General features: G+C 35.1%; 1 protein-coding gene across 1 annotated transcript in view; it reads right to left on the bottom strand.

The window, feature by feature from the left end:
* The window catches only part of CFAP46 (cilia and flagella associated protein 46), a 75,302-nt gene that overhangs the window by 20,326 nt on the left and 36,376 nt on the right, over positions 1-18,600 (bottom strand). Inside the window, exons 21-37 of the mRNA XM_061376770.1 lie at positions 17,398-17,563; positions 17,101-17,185; positions 16,854-16,992; positions 15,669-15,852; positions 15,074-15,233; positions 12,300-12,490; positions 10,228-10,347; positions 9,674-9,841; positions 9,132-9,280; positions 7,584-7,682; positions 7,185-7,314; positions 6,123-6,269; positions 4,564-4,764; positions 2,975-3,081; positions 1,987-2,169; positions 1,063-1,198; positions 60-248 (exon numbers count right to left, since the gene is read on the bottom strand). Of these exons, the coding sequence (XP_061232754.1) occupies positions 60-248; positions 1,063-1,198; positions 1,987-2,169; positions 2,975-3,081; positions 4,564-4,764; positions 6,123-6,269; positions 7,185-7,314; positions 7,584-7,682; positions 9,132-9,280; positions 9,674-9,841; positions 10,228-10,347; positions 12,300-12,490; positions 15,074-15,233; positions 15,669-15,852; positions 16,854-16,992; positions 17,101-17,185; positions 17,398-17,563 (2,554 nt within the window). The remainder of the gene's footprint in view (positions 1-59; positions 249-1,062; positions 1,199-1,986; positions 2,170-2,974; positions 3,082-4,563; positions 4,765-6,122; positions 6,270-7,184; positions 7,315-7,583; positions 7,683-9,131; positions 9,281-9,673; positions 9,842-10,227; positions 10,348-12,299; positions 12,491-15,073; positions 15,234-15,668; positions 15,853-16,853; positions 16,993-17,100; positions 17,186-17,397; positions 17,564-18,600) is intronic.

The raw sequence follows: 18,600 nt of genomic DNA, 5'->3' as shown, positions 1-18,600 counted from the left end.
CTGGGAAACTTTTCAATACCTTTTATATGCAAATCATAGGACTAAATATTTTTTATTACCTGTTCTATTGGATCATCTTCACTAGTTCCCCTGATGAATGCCTCCACTATTTCACGAGGTGATGCTTCTTCCACTTTTTTAAGCCTTTTCTTAATAATAACAAGATGAAAAATATCCAAAAGAATCTCTACAAGATTTATTTTCGTGTTTGCTAGTTGCCTCATTAATGGGATACTAACATTGGCAGTCTGAAATACAAAAGAAAGTAGAATTCAGATTTTAATTATTTTTACAGCTTTACCTGATAAGAAGTTAGAATGTTGCATTTAACTAAAGAAGCAAACATATCAACAATATCACTTCAACAGATCAGAGATACTGCTATGAAGAACTTTAAGTAATTTAAAAGATAAAGTTCAATGTCAAATATATTTTAAAGCAATCAAAGTAGCTGCACAGAAAAAGAGCAGCTGTGTTTTTGCTTTTCACATTTTATGAAACCAGTACAAATAACTAATTCCAAAGGAATTACGAATGTGTGCATAAACCCAGAATGTTAATATTCATGGTTATGGCCCGTGCACAAACATACTTGCTCCTTAAAAAAGACAAAGCACAAAAATAAAGCTGGATGCTAGAATATAATACCGGCACACACTAGCGAAGTGGGCTGCAGGCTTTCATTACCCTAAATACACTATTTTGAAGACAGGATTTCTTCATTTACATAATGTTCTGTGTAATCTTCTTTTCCTTCCCAGAAACGAACACCTTACTGTGGAGAATTTTAAGACTGTGAAGATATTTAGCAAATTAAAAATACTTCCAAGTCCAGATTTTTTTCTTTCGTAACCCTTGAATAAATTTTAGAATGAAATAAAATTGACAAAGACCAAAAAAATCCTCTCATTTCTGCTTTGTAATGTTTCCTATAGTCAAACAATGCCTATCATTACAGAGAGGTAATCTAATCTGGGGCTTCCAGGAACTATCCCAAAATGAGTGAATGCACAACTCAATAAAATCTGTTTTCTATGAGCAGGAAAAAAAAAAAAAACCTACCTCATGAATTGCAAATAAGCTCCAAACATTCTGAAACACTTCCTCAGTTCTGGATACTGCCCTCTGAGCTAAGTTGTAAGCATCTAGATAGTGACTATGCATTTTCAGTTCGTTTCTTTCCTCCTTGGCAATCGCCCTGAAAAAAAGCCCCAAACAAAACACCAAAAGAACTAAAGTAAGAAGGTGTTAATTTTTATGGTATCAACACTACTCAACATATATACTAGAATAGTTAGATCAGTAAGATTAAATAGATTAATATATAAAACAGATTCATTTTGTACACGTGTCTTCTAAATGTTCAAATAGGAAAAGTGAACAATCATACGCTATTTTCTCAAGGTCTTGTTCTTGGAACACTACTGCTGCAATGCAAGAAGATGCCAAGACACAAAGAAAGGCAGATAATGTTGCAGACTACATGTTCACCAGGAACAAAACAGCAGAATAGCCAAATACAAAACAACTCAGTCATTTTAAGGGGACATCATGGAATCAGCTGAGAGCCAAGGCACACCATGGTTTGCACTTCTGCCACTACAGCAATTTCCAGACCAATATTTCAACAGTAAGAATTGTAAAAGCCTATGAATACTTGAGAATGATTAGTATAGCTGCCAAAATGCCTTTATGAATGGGAAGACAAAAGGCTGACTTGGAGACATTGATACTTTGGTTTGACTTCAAAAACACTACAAAATCATTAGCATCAGGTAAGATGAACTCTGCCTCCAGTAAAAAGAATTTTTCACCCTATTTTTCTAAATACAAAATACATCAGGAATGCAACTAGATGTGTAACACCAAGATGTAAAACCTGACAATATTGTCTGCTCTTCTCTGTCTTTAATTAGACTACAAAAAGTAAAGAATACATTTTGTGGACTAGTTAAAAAGAATTTTTCAGCAGAAATAGAATCTTACCTGTGAATATTTGCACACTGAAGCAGTATCTCAGCACTGCAGACTTTATGCCCATAATGACTAAAGTCCTTTGCAATTTGAACTAATTTCCTGTAAGATTCCTGTAGCATATGTGGCAGCTGACAAGACTTATCATTAATTGTCATACAATCTTGGGCACAATGTATCTCAATAAGTGTTTTCCTAGGAATAAAAATCAAATACATGACAGCAGTCAAAAAGCACAGGCTGTGTTTGAAAACAGACATATTTCTCTCTCTGCTCTCCTTTAAATTTCAAGAAATCTAGAAAAAGCCTCTTTACTCTTTAACTCTGTGGTCTACAAGTCACAGTAGGTCCTTAAAAAAATATCAAAATACTGTATTTTCAGATTCAAATTTACATGCCACCTGTTCCATGTATCTAAATATTCAATCTGCCTAGGCCTAGCCAGTCTTCTAAGCGTAGTTAAACTAAGGAGACTGTTAGTCCTCCGTTTCTAATCCAAAAATTTCTGGAAACTTTTCTGGAGAGAGGACAAAATGTAAATGTTACATAATTCTCTGCTCCTACAAACATATTTTAAGTTCTTTGTGCTTGGATTTCAATGTAACCAAAAGACTTCTTGGATCACAGTGAGGAGACAAGTTAAGTGAATACTGCACATTACAGTAGTGTTGTGGGAATATCTGTGCTCAAACAGATACCTCTGACAAGGCAAATGTATCTTGCTCCTTTGGGTAACCTACACCACAAACTACGTAGAGTAGGTTGTGGTATCTGAACTAGCTTATCATTTTAACAGGTAGTAGGGCTACAAGAATGAAGGAATTGAAAGGAAATTTAAATTAAGAAATCTAAAAAAATATATAAATCACTTAGAAGAAAAATATTTGAGAATCCACAGACTGCACCATACTAAAACAAAGATGAATGGTAAAAATCACCATATACATACAATGTAGCTGCAAAGTAGAAGCTGTGCATATTTTAATGAAAATACAGTTACCTGGCTTCAAGGGATGTAATTATAAAACCCAACTCTGATTGTCTGTTAGGTCTCTTCAGTAAAGTAGATCTGAGTACATTTACAGTGTGTTCCAGTATCTCACAAGCCTGCAGGTAAAATCAGAAATCTCATAATTCTACTTTAAATGTCTGTACATAATATCAAACATTCATTTAAAAAGCTTAAACTTTGTGCAGAACATGTTGAGTATCCTTCCCTAGTATTCCCTGAGATGACTGATTCTTGACAAGTATGCATAAGTTTAGAAAGTATGAGTTATGATCACATTGAGATTTTTTGATGATTAAGCGAATGAAGCACATAAACACAAAGAAAAGATGAAGCCAGACTCAGACATACATACCAAAAGAATGAGGGATAACAGACCTAACTTGAAAAAGGGGAATTTTACAACCCTCATGGTAATGTTTTCTTAGGAAATAACAAAGGCCCAGGAAGGCTGTGGAATCTCCATTCTTGGAGATGTGAAAAATGGCAATGTAGGGACAGAGCAACTTGATTTGGCAGTAAGGTCAGATTCCACTTCTAAACTGCCTTTCCTTTGCTGGGGTTAGATCAGATGACCTCCAACCTAAGTAGTCAATTAATTCTGTATTTCACAGGCATATTCTTAGGAACAGATTCCTGCATCCTTACCTATATATTAATCCACCAGTAAGCATTACACTACTAGAGTTTTGCCAACTGGGGATGTAAAAGAAGTCCTAAACTAATAGTTTTGAGTAAAAAAGACCTTAGATGATGCTTCAAACCTCATCTACAGATTTGTCCTTATTAAAAAATTCTGCTGCTGCAGTTATGTTGATCAAATTATATAGAGGAATAAAGAAATCCACCTCACACGTTTCATTAATAGGTTTACTGGCAAAACATAGTAACTACTCTCACTGGTAATCAGATACTTTTTCCTTAAACAACTGTAAATGTGAACTGAGCTGCAAACCAAAATCATTCCTCTAGACAAAACAGACTCGCATGATTACCAATAAAGGACAGATCACAGACACAAGAAGATGACTTATACACTGAAACTCTTGAAAGTTAAAGGTTGAACAGCAAATGGATATTTTAATGTTAAGGGTTAAACAGGAAATGTTTTTCAATAAATATATGTATTATACTTACAGCAGTATCTGTCAATCTAAAAATAATATTTGCAACACTATTTGAAATGGAAATACATACTAGGAAATAACAGTGAAAATTATATTCTGTATTCAATATGGAAAATGCATTTATCCATGTTAACAGAACTGTCTGAGTACAAAAGCATTCTAACCAAGAGAATCAGATTTCTGGGATTTAGTTACACATACTAGATTACAATTGCTCTTTCAATAGAAGGGCATACAGTTTATAATAAAAACACCGTAAGCTTCTGAGGGTAAATTATCATTCCTACTGGCCTGCAATTGTTTGAAATTTATAATTAATGTTTGTTGAATGCACAACAGAGAAAACATTAACACCTATTTTTCATTCTATTGAAATGCAATGGCAACAACATTTCTCTTTACTGAGAGGCACCAGTGCTGAAAAAACCCACCACAATCAAAAAACTTCCTTACCATCCTTTGTTTTCCTTCCCTGTCTTCTTCTAGAATTGCTTCTATTAGACTAAGAGTACTGTTGTACCAAAACCGTTCATCTCCTCCTAGAAGCTGTGCTTTCTCCAGGAGTGCTTTAGCTTGTCTGTGGTTTCTTTCCAGGTTAGCCAATACAGCAAGTAAATACAAGCACCTTGACACATCATATAGGGCCCTCAATTCCTAGGAAGAAAGACACATGACCTATATACAAACGATACACTACACCTATTCATATTTACTTCTATCATATTTTAGAGTAAACTTATGAAGAGGCACAGAAATAAGAAGAAAATTGTATTTCCTCAATTACCTGTAGAATTTTCTTGTTATGCCTTATATTGCTTTTTTTTTTAAAAAAAAGCTTCTACTTAATATCAAAAATTTAAAACCTTCAAACAGACTTTATATTTATTTATATTTCTTCTATCCTACAAGCAAAGGGAGCTATTTTTCTGCTATTATTTAGTATGTATATATCTGCTACAATTTGTCAGTGTCTGATGAGGAAATATAATGATGAAAATTTTTTTTACTGAACTGGGATCTAGATACACAGAGCTCCAGCAAATTTACAGTGCTGCCTTATGCTTGTTATAAACTATATACTAGTAGTATGCAAGAGACAAATGCAGTGTACAGTATAGATTGTATACTAGCATACAGACACAGAAGATACTAGTAAGAAATTGTATCATTAAAATTATTGTTCTCCCTAATGAACTTTCCAACAATACTAAATTAATGCTTTAAGAAGAGACAGATATTACTAATGACTGTATTATTAATTATTATTATTCAGAGCATTCATGATTCATGCTAAATAATCATAGATAGTTTTTATTTACATGAGAATAATTATTGTGGAATAAAAGGATAATATCTTCTTTTAGAAGTACAGGATTTATTGCAATAATTATGTTTCAGCAACCCATATAATGAAGTAGAGAGCTATAATGGAGGACAGTGGATATAGAAAGAATAACTTTAATGTACACCCTTCATAGCAATGAGGCGATGCGGATTTGTTTGATGGAACACAGGGACGCTTATTTAGATCTGCCAGAATTCTGAGTCATAGTTTCAGTGTCAGTGGCTGTTTATTGAAACACAGCAGTAAAAGAGTAATGAAATTCAAAATTACATAACTAGACTGTGAAATGAACAAAATGTTGAGAGGATGGAGCTAAGTGCTCTGTCATGAGCAAATCTTGAATGTCCCTAAATTATTTTTAAAAACAAGGTTTGGATATACATACATCTACCAAGCTCACTGCAAAGCAGACAGAGGTGCTGACACTACTGCACAAGTTGAAATAATCTTCAGACAATTCCCATAAAGTTGGCCTTAAGTGCCATGTATTTAAATGTATGCATTAGATACGTTGAAACTCAAATGACAGAGGGTTGGGGTTGAGGGAGGAGTAAGGTTTGATAATTGCAATTTGATTATTATTATTATGAGGAACAACTGCATCAAAATTATTTTTTTTCCTACATATTTTAATAATGTTTCTTTTCCTATTTTATTTCTGATATACCTGTGCTGCAGCATGGGCCTCTGAAAGCAGAAGTCTTGCTGGTTGATACAGGCCTAGCTGGATTAATACTTCAGCTTTTTCTATCCACAAATAAGGGAAAGAAAGTGCACTCAGTCCTTTCCCTGTTGCTTCATTTAACTCAAAAACCTGAAAAAAAAGTATTACACCTTTATAAATTTCAAATTAAACTAGATGGATTACAAATTGCTATTACCTATCGTATCAATTTTTGATATACCCCACAGTCCAGTTCTATTTTCTAACTTTGAAATTCAACTCTGTATTACAGGAAAACCAGGTTTACTTTGAGATTTAGATTTTATTAGTTGAATGCCTTTTGAGGACTATATATATATACTATTAAAACTAAATTTAGAACACACGAACTGCTTCAGATCTGCTACTGTCATGAAGAAGCTGATTCTTGGTAATAACTAAACCAAAAACCTATTTGCAAGAGCTAAAAAAGGTGACATGAGAGGGATTAGAAATTAGAAAATGACACTTTACATACACAAGAACAGAAAAAATACACAAAGACAGCAAAATTCTATGATAAAAGCAAGGAAAGAATTGCTATAATAAAGAGGAAAGTGGAGATAAGTTTGAGAAATATCAGTAAGGCAGTTATCTTCCTAAAGAGACAGAAAAGAGAGCTGAAATATTTGCATTCCTTTAAAAAAATGCGTCTGAGGGAGCAAAACAGTATGCAGTGATATAATGAGAGAGGAAGAAGGCAAATCTGAGACCAGTAGTGAATACAATGCTTTTTCACCTCTCAGTCTTTTCCCCTGACTTGAACTAGCCCCAGATTCCATTTGTAGAAATGCAGTTGTATTATATATTAACACAGATTCTATTCTTGTTCCACAATTCAAAAACTATGCCAGGCAAACTCCGCTCACATTCAGCTGGTGTCTGCCAATCTAACTAGTATGTAGTTTAAACTTTTTGTGTTTGTGTATTTCTCAAGTATAAAATTACATAGAAATAAATTAGCAATTATATGAAAATAAGGAGTGAAGCATAATTCATTAAAGTAACTGGAGTAGAAAGAAAAACCTTTTCACTTGAAGTAAGGATATTCTCATCTCTACTACCATTCTGCTGAGCATTTTCAAAAAATGTTTCTTTGTCTTCTGTCATAGTATGCAATTTTTTTTCTTTTTTCAGTGCAATTTCTTGCCTACACCTAAAGCACAAAAAAAAAAAAAAAAAGTAAATTCAAGTATATTTTGAAAGTATTTCGTTATGAAGTATTAGGGTGTTAGTCATCTTCACCAAACACTCACGCTGTGGATAAATACAAACCAATATTGCACAGAATTTTAGGGCACAACTAATGCACCACATTTGTGTTGAGACATCATGGGGTTTAATTTTTTTTTTCCTCCAACAACACTTATCAAGCGTAGGAAAAAATTCCCAACTAAATACAGCCTCTGTAGTGAAAATACATACATTGCCTGTTCTAATTCACTAATGTAGGCTTCTCCAGCTGCCTTCTCATGATACAAAGACGCCTGACTCAGTTTTAGGTCTGAACAGATCAGGGCAATTCTGAGAATAAAAAAAAGAAATTTTAAGAAACAATCAGAATCTTTTATACATTGCTTCATCTAAGCACATTCTATACAAAGAGCACACGTTCCACGTTTGTCAATCCTACCTTCTTACGTCTTGGTTAATACTGTCAATAACAAAACTTTTAAATAAAAAAGGTGGAAATGTGGTAGCTGAAATTACATACTGACAGAGGTCAAAAAATCACAGAATGGTTTGGGTTGGAAGGGACCTTAAGTATCATCTTATACAATTCCTCTGCCATGGGCAGGAGCATCTTTCATCAGATGACGTTGTTCAAAGCCCCATCCAACTGACCTGGAATACACACTTCCAGGGATGTGGCATCCACCGCTATCCCTAGCCCATCCATCAAACACGTATCTCTCCAATTCAGTAGCAAAAATGATGTAGTAAAAGTACGAAAATAATTAAAATACAGTCTCACTACAGCATGCAAAAAATCCCATACACGTGTTTGTGTTAACCTGCTTTTATATATTGAGTACAGAGGAACATGTTCATGTATATGTATCTGATCAAAAATCAGGTCATAGATATAAATAAAATACCATGAAATAAAATGAAATCTTGAGAAGTCAACAAAAAAAATTGGCTGGCAAAGCTTGGCTGCAAATCCATTTCCTATTAGTAAATCACTTTTAGTCGTGTTGGGTAGTAATTCAGTAACTGATTTGCAATTAAGATAAACATGCCGACCTTTGCATATAGAAATGTTTATCTATTCCATGTGACCTGTTTCAGGCATTTTCTAAGTACATTATTTCACAAACTATTGGGAATTAAGCAAACAATTGTTGCTTATAACTGTTACTTATTAAGCAAACATTATGCAATACATTTCAAAAAAGCATGACAAAACATTTACACTAAACCAGCAATAATTTGGCATTGCATGCATATAAAATATTCGTGACTCAAATCTTTTAGGGCTAATCTTTCATAAAAATGACAGAATTTTGGTCACAAAGGCAAATCTCTATAATAGAGAATGAGCCTATTGGGGATACTTATGTGGGTTCATAAGCTAAAGGATGTAATTTTGATGCAAGATGGGAGTCTTCCTTTACTTAAAAGATAGTAGCTTAATTGAAACATTTCTGGACTTTGCTTTGTTCAGTTCCATAACAATGAGGCATTTAAAAAATTATTCACATGAAAGTGGTTTCTGTTCATAATCTTGTACACTTTTCTTTATGGAGATCATGCTTAGTAACAAATAAACTTAGTGGCTTTAATAGCACAAGCAAACCAATTCATCAAATTTCTATTAAAATGTATAAAAAAGAAATAAAAATAAATAAAACCCATTAAAAATATAAAACAGTAAGTCATCAAAAACCTGTTTACTATTTAGTGAAATACTAATGAATTGTCCTTTCCATTCAGTTTCTCTTTTATTGAAAATAAATAAAGGATACAAACCTAAGGTGATAGAGATTAGACAGACTTCGACATTCCACAACTTCATTAGCAATTACTTCAGCTAGCTGCAAGATGGGAAGAATGAAGTGGGGGCAAAAAATTTTCTGTAGTTCTTTAGCTAAAAGGTCCATGAAGTACAAAGTGTAAGTCTGGAAAAAAAAAAAGTTTAATTCAATCAGTATAAACCTTATTTTGTATGGAATGAATTTAAATTTAAATTGATGATTCAATCTTCAGTTCCAAATTTTAATAAAAAAATAATTTAAATAATTAAACAAACTTTCAAGCTGAAAAAGCAGCCAGGTACACAGGAGACAGTACAGGCATTCTGTTAACGTTTTTTTTTAATATTAATTTCAGAATGCAGAGGACAGACTAACACTTTCTGATGTATTAATGAATACTATGACAAGGAAGGATTTCTGACCGCAGTCTGAACATAAACTATCTCACAAACAGAAAAACTAAACCACAACGCAGTTCCCTGCTACTCACTTTTTCCTAAATAACAAACACTCTAGGATTTTGAGGAGTATACTTACAGGTTTTGGGAAATTATCCCAGTTAATACCGTAACTATTTGTTTTCTGTTTAAAAGTATCTCTGACTTCATTGGGACAGTCATAATAAGCCCATTCTTCTACATTTGCTGGTAAGGTACAAACTGACCGTTTCCCTTTAGTCTTCTCTTTTACAACAGAAATGTCAACCTATAATAAAAAATAAGGCCAAATTATCATTCTTGTTGGTATAAAATATTCATATAACATAAAAAAACCCCTAAACCAACATTATCTACTCAATACCCTTTAAAGTTTGAGTGACTAGATCTCTAGATGTAAGACTGTGATTTTTACCAAACAGTACTATTTTGATCAATGCAATGAACAAAAGAAAAGCATCTGTAAATTTATGACCTCTCAAGTCCATGCGATCAAGAGTGAAGGTATGATACAGAAGCTCCAAGGGAAATTCTTCTCAGGTTATGAGAGCATTTACAAGAAAGAAATGAAAGTAACTGTTAAAACAAATGAGCCCAAGGAAACATCTCTTAGAAAGAGATGATTGTTTTAATTACACAGGAAAGGGTTCTTACGTGTTTCTTTTTGTCCTTCTCTTTTTTAGGAGCAGTTACAGGCGGCACCTTCCGAGGAGCTGTAAGTGGGGAAAACTTTGGTAATATTTTTGTAATAAGACCTGATGCTGACAGCGATACCTAGATAAACAAATAATTACAGTTAATTACTTTCAATCTTCAGCAATAATGTCAAGTTCTAGTAATAATGATTATTCACTGTAACTCACCACCTACAGCTATTAACAACTGCCATGTACCACGCTGCATTTGTGTAAGAGCTTTCTTCAGAAAACTAATACTTGAGAGACCTTTATATGCTTGTGTTATTTGTACAACCATTTAGAATGATCATGACAATGCAATTAACTAGCTGAATGTCAAAAAATGACATCACTTTTATGCTAAAATACTACTCCAATTTTTTAAACCTATATGGTTGCAAATCGAATTCTTTTTTTTTTAAACTGCTACTTTAGATTGCTTCATCTTCTGCAAGGGATGAATTTCATTTCAAAGTAATCTGGAAGACTGCAGAGAGCCACTCTGTTCTGCTTCTGGATTAGTCTAGAATGCTACTAATAAATGTTATATTAAAAAAAAAATCTAAATATTTAAGCATATGAAAGCATCCATTGAAAATTTCTCTACACACTTAATAGCATGGCTTCTGATCTTACCTAAAATTTAAAAAGCACTTTAATTTGAGAAAATGAATATATTCTGCTGGAGGGATCAGGAGTAGCAAATAAAATATGAACAAAAAATAATGCTGGATGCTGCACAAGTTGTGAAATTTTCAGGTTAAAGGTATTTTAAAAGTAAGAGCCAGCTAATTTGGCTGCAGTTATTGAGGTTTTCAGAGAACATTTTAGTATCTTCTGAGTCCTAACACTAAAAGCCTACTTCAGAAATGGATATCTGCAGTCAAGTCTGCTTTACTGTTTACTCCCAAACAAGGTTAAGCTGTTCTGTAGTGCTTGTGTTCCTTTAGTACAATATAGTTGTTCTTTTTCTCACAGTACTGTTCAGCTGTATATATGAGTTCTTATAATTATTGTCATTGTCCTAAAACTGACACTGACAGCTGCATTATCTCTTTTTAATAGTCTATCCAAATAGTAATACCCCTTTCAGATATTTTTTTCTCTAGTAAGACACTCAGTCAAGGTCATGGTATTAAAAATTATATAAATCTGAAAACACCAACATTAATTTTTTCCAATCCTTGTCTTCCATCAAATGTTGAGTCTGAATTGATTTCACAATGAATACTTTCTCATATATATATATATGTGAAACTTGTTACAGGAGTAAAAATTGCAGGCTTTTAAATCTAGTTGGAATGAAGCTACATAGATATATCCTATTTACAGCGCTAAGATTGTCTCTGTAAGATTTGAGTCATTACTATTATCAAGTGTAGATTTAGTCCCTTCAAAGATTTACTCATATTTAATGTATAATTGTTTTCCTATGACTTTTGCTATGATTTCCAACAGTCTTTTAAATTAGACATCCATATCAGTAAGAAATGAAATAGATCAGTTTGACCTGAAATGCTGTAACAATGCAAAAGGAAATTGAGTATAATGATTGGTAAACACTGCTTGTCTATATTTCTCAAAACCTGAGAAAACGAATTTGAATTTAACTATGTCACACAATTCCTTTCAGTCAAAATGACAGCCCCCTTGATTCAGGCTAAGTGAAGGTCTGTCTGTAATCTAATTACAGATACCTCAGAACTGTCAGCAATGTCTTCAGCATGTATCGTGCCACTACCAAGATCCTTTAACAAATTGAAATTACAAAATTTTCAAGCCTTTTGCATGAAACACATGAACATACTGCAGAGAAACAATGGGCCACTGCTTTTATCCTTCATGTCTCTTCTCCATTTTCCTGAGAGAAACAATCTTTTTTAATCCTTAACCTGAGAAAATATGCTAGCTATACCACGAAATAGGAAATTCTAAAGATTAGTTAAAAAATAATGCAAATAGCTGGCACCACAATTACACACGATAACTCGAAATATATGGGCCAAAATTTAATGTAATTAATATAATATAAGCTCATAACAATCTCACCTCCCAGATACGAATGATACAAGCGTATGCCATCAAACAGTGCTGCTGATGAAAAGGAGAACTATGACCAGAAATCAAAGCTATTAATGTCTGTGCTCTAAACAAAGCTTCCAATTGTTTAATATCACTCAGATCTTCCAAATTAATTTGGGGCATGGTATCATTTGCTCCAATGTCTGTCTTCAAATTTTCTGTAGGAGAAAATTTTGGTATATTATATTTTTCTGTTAAAGAATAAATAACATGCTCACAGTGACAGTACTTACAAAATCTTTTCAAAAGTTAAAATTTCTGAATTGAAAATATTTATGAAAAGAATTAAAATGGAAATCCATCTACTGAAGATGCTTTTCTTATAGTGATGCAATGCTACTCATACCATGTTTACAATGAAAAATATAACAGCTATGTATATTAAATGATGTAAGCCTGACAGAGAAATTAATTCTACCACAAGCACACTTTTATCTTCTTGAAAATAAATCTGTGTGAAAGACTGCGTAACTTATTTATTTCAGCCACTTGAGAAGCATTGCAGTTAAGTCAAAATCCTCTTGATCTTGATGTAGTGTTTTCTACCTGACCAAAGATGAGATACTAATTCCTGGTAGCCTAGCCAGCAACAAGCGTATTTGGCCAGCATTCATTTCCAAAACAGAAAGGAGCAATAATCTAACTACAGATGGGTCAATGTCAACTAACCCTAGAACATAGCTCAAGCTCATCCTTATGCCTGTAACAAGCTATCTTAATGGTTCTTAATGGCGACAACAGAAAATACTCTGCTACTCAATCCTCTCCTTTATGCTGTGTAATTCTAGTTACTTTTCAGTAAACTCTGATGCTTTATGGAAATTCCAACTCTGCTTGAAATTCAGCTCAAAGCCAAGTTATTAGCAGATTTTCAGCTTGAAGTTAAGTACTATAAACACATGGTTCTCTTTCAACATCAAATTGATGCTCTACAACATGAAGCAGAGTGCAGTAACGGTAACACCTATTACATAATCCAGTGACTGTCACAAATGAAGTCACTAAAGTAACAAAGAAATCGAGTGAATTCTGAGCATGATTAACACTCTATAATAAAGTTAACACACGGTAAAGTTAGGGAAAGGGACAGTTCAGCAGATTAAGTTTATTCTTTCATAATAAAAGATACAGATGGCAAGATACTGGTGGTCTGCAAGATGGGTAGGTAGGAAATTGGCTAACATGCAGTACTCAGATGGTCAGGATCAATGGTATTTGCTCAGGTTGGCAGCCTCTTGGGATCCCCCAGGGACTGGTACCCATGCTGTTCAACATAGAATCACAGATCATAGAATCATAGAATAGGAAGGGTTGGAAAGGACCTTAAGTTCATCAAGTTCCAACCCCCCTGCCACGGGCAGGGACACCTCACACTAGACCATGTCACCCAAGGCCCTGTCCAACCTGGCCTTAAACACTGCCAGGGATGAAGCATTTATCACTTCTCTGGGCAACCTGTGCCAGTGCCTCCCCACCCTCACAGTAAAGAACTTCTTCCTTGTATCTAACTTAACTTCCCCTGTTTAAGTTTAAATCCATTACCCCTTGTCCTACCACTACAGTCCCTAATGAAGAGTCTATCCCCAGCATCCTTGTAGGCCCCCTTCAGATACTGGAAGGCTGCTATGAGGTCTCCACAAAGCTTCTGTTCTCCAGGCTGAACAGCCACAACTTTCTCAGCCTATCTTCATATGGGAGGTGCTCTAGCCCCTGATCATCCTCATGGCCTCCTCTACTTGCCTCAACAGCTCCATGTCCTTCTTATGTTGACAACACCAGAACTGCACCCAGTGCTGCAAGTGGGTTCTCAAGAGAGCAGAGGGGCAGGATCACCTCCTTCGACCTGCTGGTCATGTTCCTTTTGATGCAGCCCAGGATACAGTTGTCTTTCTCAGCTGTGAGCACACACTGAAGCCAGCTCATGTTAAGTTTCTCATCAACCAACACCCCCACCCCCAGTTCCTTCTCCACAGGGCTGCTCTGAATCACTTCTCCCCCCAACAGTTTTCCAGTAATTAAAGGGCAGCTACAAAAAGGATAGAGTTTCTCTATCCACAAGAAGCCACAGAGGAGACAAGGAGCAATGGGTACAAGTTGCACCCAAAGAGGTTTCATCACGATCTAAGAAATAAATTTTTACAGTGAGAACAATCTGTCACTGGCAAAATCTCTCTCCAGGGACATGGTGGAGTCCCCCTCACTGGGGGTTTTCAACACACAGCTGGACAGGGTGCTAGAGATCTCATCTAGGCTCCCTCTTCCATGCAATATTGGACCAACTGACCTTCTGAGGTCATTTCCAGCCTGAACTGTCCTATATTTGAATCTGATTTTTCTTATTCTATTGTTTCAGTTTCCATTAAAAGTTTTGTAAAAAAATTCTCAAAATGTAGGCAGTGTAAGAAGTCCAGCAATCATAACCAACCACATAAAGCTGGGTGGGGAGATCGTTGAAGAATAAGTGCAGACTTTAGAACGCCACAGGACTGTAGAAAACCCAAACAAAAAAACTAACAGAAAAGCATGAACAGAATATTCATACTGGGACTTTGACCAAATGTGTGATACTAAAGACACTGAACATTCACAGATATATTTAAGCTAGTGTTGAACAAATGACAGTGAATATCAGAGAAAATACAGCCATTATAGTTCTTTGTGGTATCTAAGTTGTAAGTTAAAAACATCCCTTACATTTATTGCTGAGGAATTCCTCTGAAAGATACACGTTTCTTACATACCTTCTTCTTGTGAGGATTGCATAGGAAATTTCATACGTAGCAAAAGATCTACAACCCAGTCAAGAAGTTTAATAACATCATCATGGGGAAACTGGTTATGGTACAACCATTCAGCAAACTCCATCAGATAATCAACTTTCTGCCATTCATTTTCTTGTTTCTATAAAAGTAATGAAGGGTTTATTTGTACTTTGGGATGTAAACAATCAAAATTTAACACTGCCCTAACAGAAGAAAAAAATAGTAATTTGACAGTGAACTGTTTTATTGGCATCACATAATCAGAGTTATGCTAAACAGAATGTAAGAGAAAACTCTACCAGATAATCCTTTTTTTTTATTAAAACTTCTTGCACTTGGCTACTCTTAGCCATTTCAATTTGGCAGGACTCAACTGAACTTTTACGGGATGCCAAGATTCAACCCTACACAGTTGTCCAACTGAAGAGCAATTTCAAAGTTGTAAAAATAATGGTCAAGTATACGGCCTTCCTACCACTTCCATTATAAACTTCACAGAACCTGCAATGCCATGAATCACTTGAAAAACATTGCTCTACCAGCATTTGAACATATGAACAATAAACTGACAAACCTGTAAAACAGTGACTCCGTTTTGAAAACAGCTTAACTGTCCAACAGTACTTCTGGAGGCTGTTGCCAAGTGACGCCACATACGTGACAAGTAATCTTCACTTTCATCTCTGAATTTCTGAATATCCATCATAAAATTGCATCCCAATCGTGCCTTCACTGTAACCATGTGTTTCAAAAGCAGGCTGGAACAAAACAAGTTGCAAGTTACTTGTATCTGTCCATGTAAAGTAACTCCGTGTGTAGCATAAATATACCAGTTTGTATGTCCTGGGTTCAGCTGAAACAGTTATTTTTCTCCTTCTTAGTAGCTGGTGCAATCCTGTGTTTCAGCTTTAGTCTGAGAACAATGCCAATAACACACCAATGTTTTAGTTGTTGCTAAGTAGTGCTTACTCTAATCAAGGACTTCTCAGTCTCTCATGCTCTGCCAGTGAAGAGGGGCATAAGGAGCCAGGAGGAAGCAGAGACAGGACACCTGACCCTAACTAGCCAAACAGCATGTCATGCCCAATATATAAACTGGGGTGAGTCATCCAGGAGGTCCAGATCACTGCTTGGGTTTGGCTGGGTATTCGTCAGTGGGTGGTGAGCAACTGCACTGGGCATCACTTGCTTTTTTTGTTGGGGTTTTTCCCCCTTCCTTTTATAGTTTTATACCCTCTCCCTTTGTTATTTCCCTTATTATTACTATTATTATTCGTGGTAGTAGTAGTAGTTTTATACTGTACTTTAGCTATTTAGTTCTTTTCTCAACCCATGAGAGTTACATTCTTTTAATTCTGCCTTCCATCGCTCCTGGAGTGCAGGGTGGAAGAAGGGAGGGAATGAGCAAGTGGCTGCATAGTTCTGTGTTACCAGCTGGGCTTAAACCACAACAATCCTTTTTGGCACCCAACATGGGGAACAAACCCATGACCCTGAGATTGTCTCATGCTCTACTGACTGAACATAGCAAGTTTATAAACTGACATAAAACACCGTAATTCACTGAATTCAGATGAGACTGCGTAAAAAGTACCCTAGATAATCTAGTTTCTGTTTAACATAAATGGGTTTACAGCTACGAAAGAGTAAACATAATACTTCCCCAATGCAAAATAAAATAAAAAAAAAAATACTTGAAGTTTTATACTTCTCAATAACCAGGATGATTATTTTAATAAAAGTAAGTCAATCAACTTACAGCCTGTGTCTTGTCTGAGGCAAAACTTGAACAGCTTCACCCAGGACTTTTAGTGCTGTCTCCCAATCAGGTTTATCAGCATGTATGTGGAATAACAACCCATACAGGGAGGTTCTTAATGTCAGGTCTTCCTCAGCTCCTTTCAAGTATATTCAAATGCTATATTAATATACTGCAGAATTAGAATAAATAGAGTACAAAATAGTGGGGTTTTTAAATCACCAGATCAAGACAGGGAAGAACATGCCTGGGAGAAAGCATCCATCTGACAACCCAATATTTTGAAAATCCTTTGTACTCCACTGGTGCAAAGGCAACATTTCTTTTTTCTCCTGAAAAGGCAAAAAAGAAAAAGTGTGTGACTTCCTGCATGTGCAAATGTGTGCTGGGTGAGTGCAGGTAAGAAACCATCCCTGTATCCCCCTCTTAGGAATGGACTTGAAGCATGCCCCCAGAGCTTCAGAGCAAACCAGATTGTTTCTCTATCATCAGTACTAATCACTAATCACAAGCACAAGTAATAATACCTGACAGATATTCCTACCTGTTTATTTTTAGATTCTGCTTTAATTATACTCTTCAGAATTATTTCAGTAGGTTCTTTAAGCTGCTTTCTGTAACGTGGAGAACCTAGCAAACGTAAACATGCATTCCAGAAGTGTCTAGCTGCAAACATTACAAGGGAATAATTTCCAGCTTCACCTGCGTACCTGGAGAAAGCGAAGCACACCTTAATGAAGGAAAGCTTTCACAGTCTAGGCAAAACAAAGGATTTTACTTCTGCAAACACTGGGGTTTACCTGATCTAGGCACCACCATATATAACCTTGGGAATGAGGGGTTAACGTATTTGCTTCATACAAAAGATATTTTCCATTTTCTTATACAAACCACCTTCAACCATTCAGCAGAAGTAGCAATAAACAAGTACCATATTGATTGGTTTACCATATTTCTGTGCAATCTTAGCTCAAGACCCTTCATTTTAAAAGTAGTTGAAATCTACTCAAGATGTTCTTATGGGAATAGTCTACTTTTTTTTTTTCTTTCTATTATGTTAATTTCTCACTCAAAAACCTTTAAAAAATAGTACAGAACAATTATTAAAATGCTATGTATTTTGCATAGTACAGTACTACTGTAACACAAGAACATAACCCAAATGCCTCTAACTGCATTCAAATTATTTTGAACATATTACATGCAAACGTTACTTTGAATTAATAAAATTTAGTAGCTCTCCAGATTGTGATACAACACAGTAGTCACTTGAGTGAGAAAAAGCTTTAGAATTTAGCTAAAAATTGTGGATTGATATAAAACAATCACCCATCAAAGAGTTTTACTATAAAAAAACCCCACAAAACCCACAATAGGTTTTGAATCTGGAACCTTTGCCATTTTCTGCCACAGTTTCATGATTTTTCAAGTCCATATGCTCACATATCTTGGGTTGTAAAACTAGACATACTAAGGCTTAAGTTATGCTCACCATTTTTTGTCTTTGTTTTGAAATGTGTTGAGCTATGTACTTATATATAAACATCCTCAGTCCTTCCTGAAAAAGTGCTTGTCATAACATGCAAATTTAAAAAAAGAATATGGATTTATCCACAACATGACATGACCTCAGAGTTCTGTCACACTGGCCACTCTAATTTCATTCATTACTCTCTTTTTTAAGATTGTCATGGTTTAGACCCAATCAGCAACTTAGCACAACACTGCTGCTCACTTACACCCTCCT

Source organism: Neopsephotus bourkii, unplaced genomic scaffold, assembly GCF_033783945.1.
Source record: "Neopsephotus bourkii isolate Nb327-2 ecotype Australia unplaced genomic scaffold, CSIRO-AGI_Nbou_v1 NB_1735, whole genome shotgun sequence".
Taxonomy (NCBI): domain Eukaryota; kingdom Metazoa; phylum Chordata; class Aves; order Psittaciformes; family Psittacidae; genus Neopsephotus; species Neopsephotus bourkii.
Note: the sequence above shows the minus strand (reverse complement) of the source record. Positions and strands in the feature narration are given on the sequence as shown.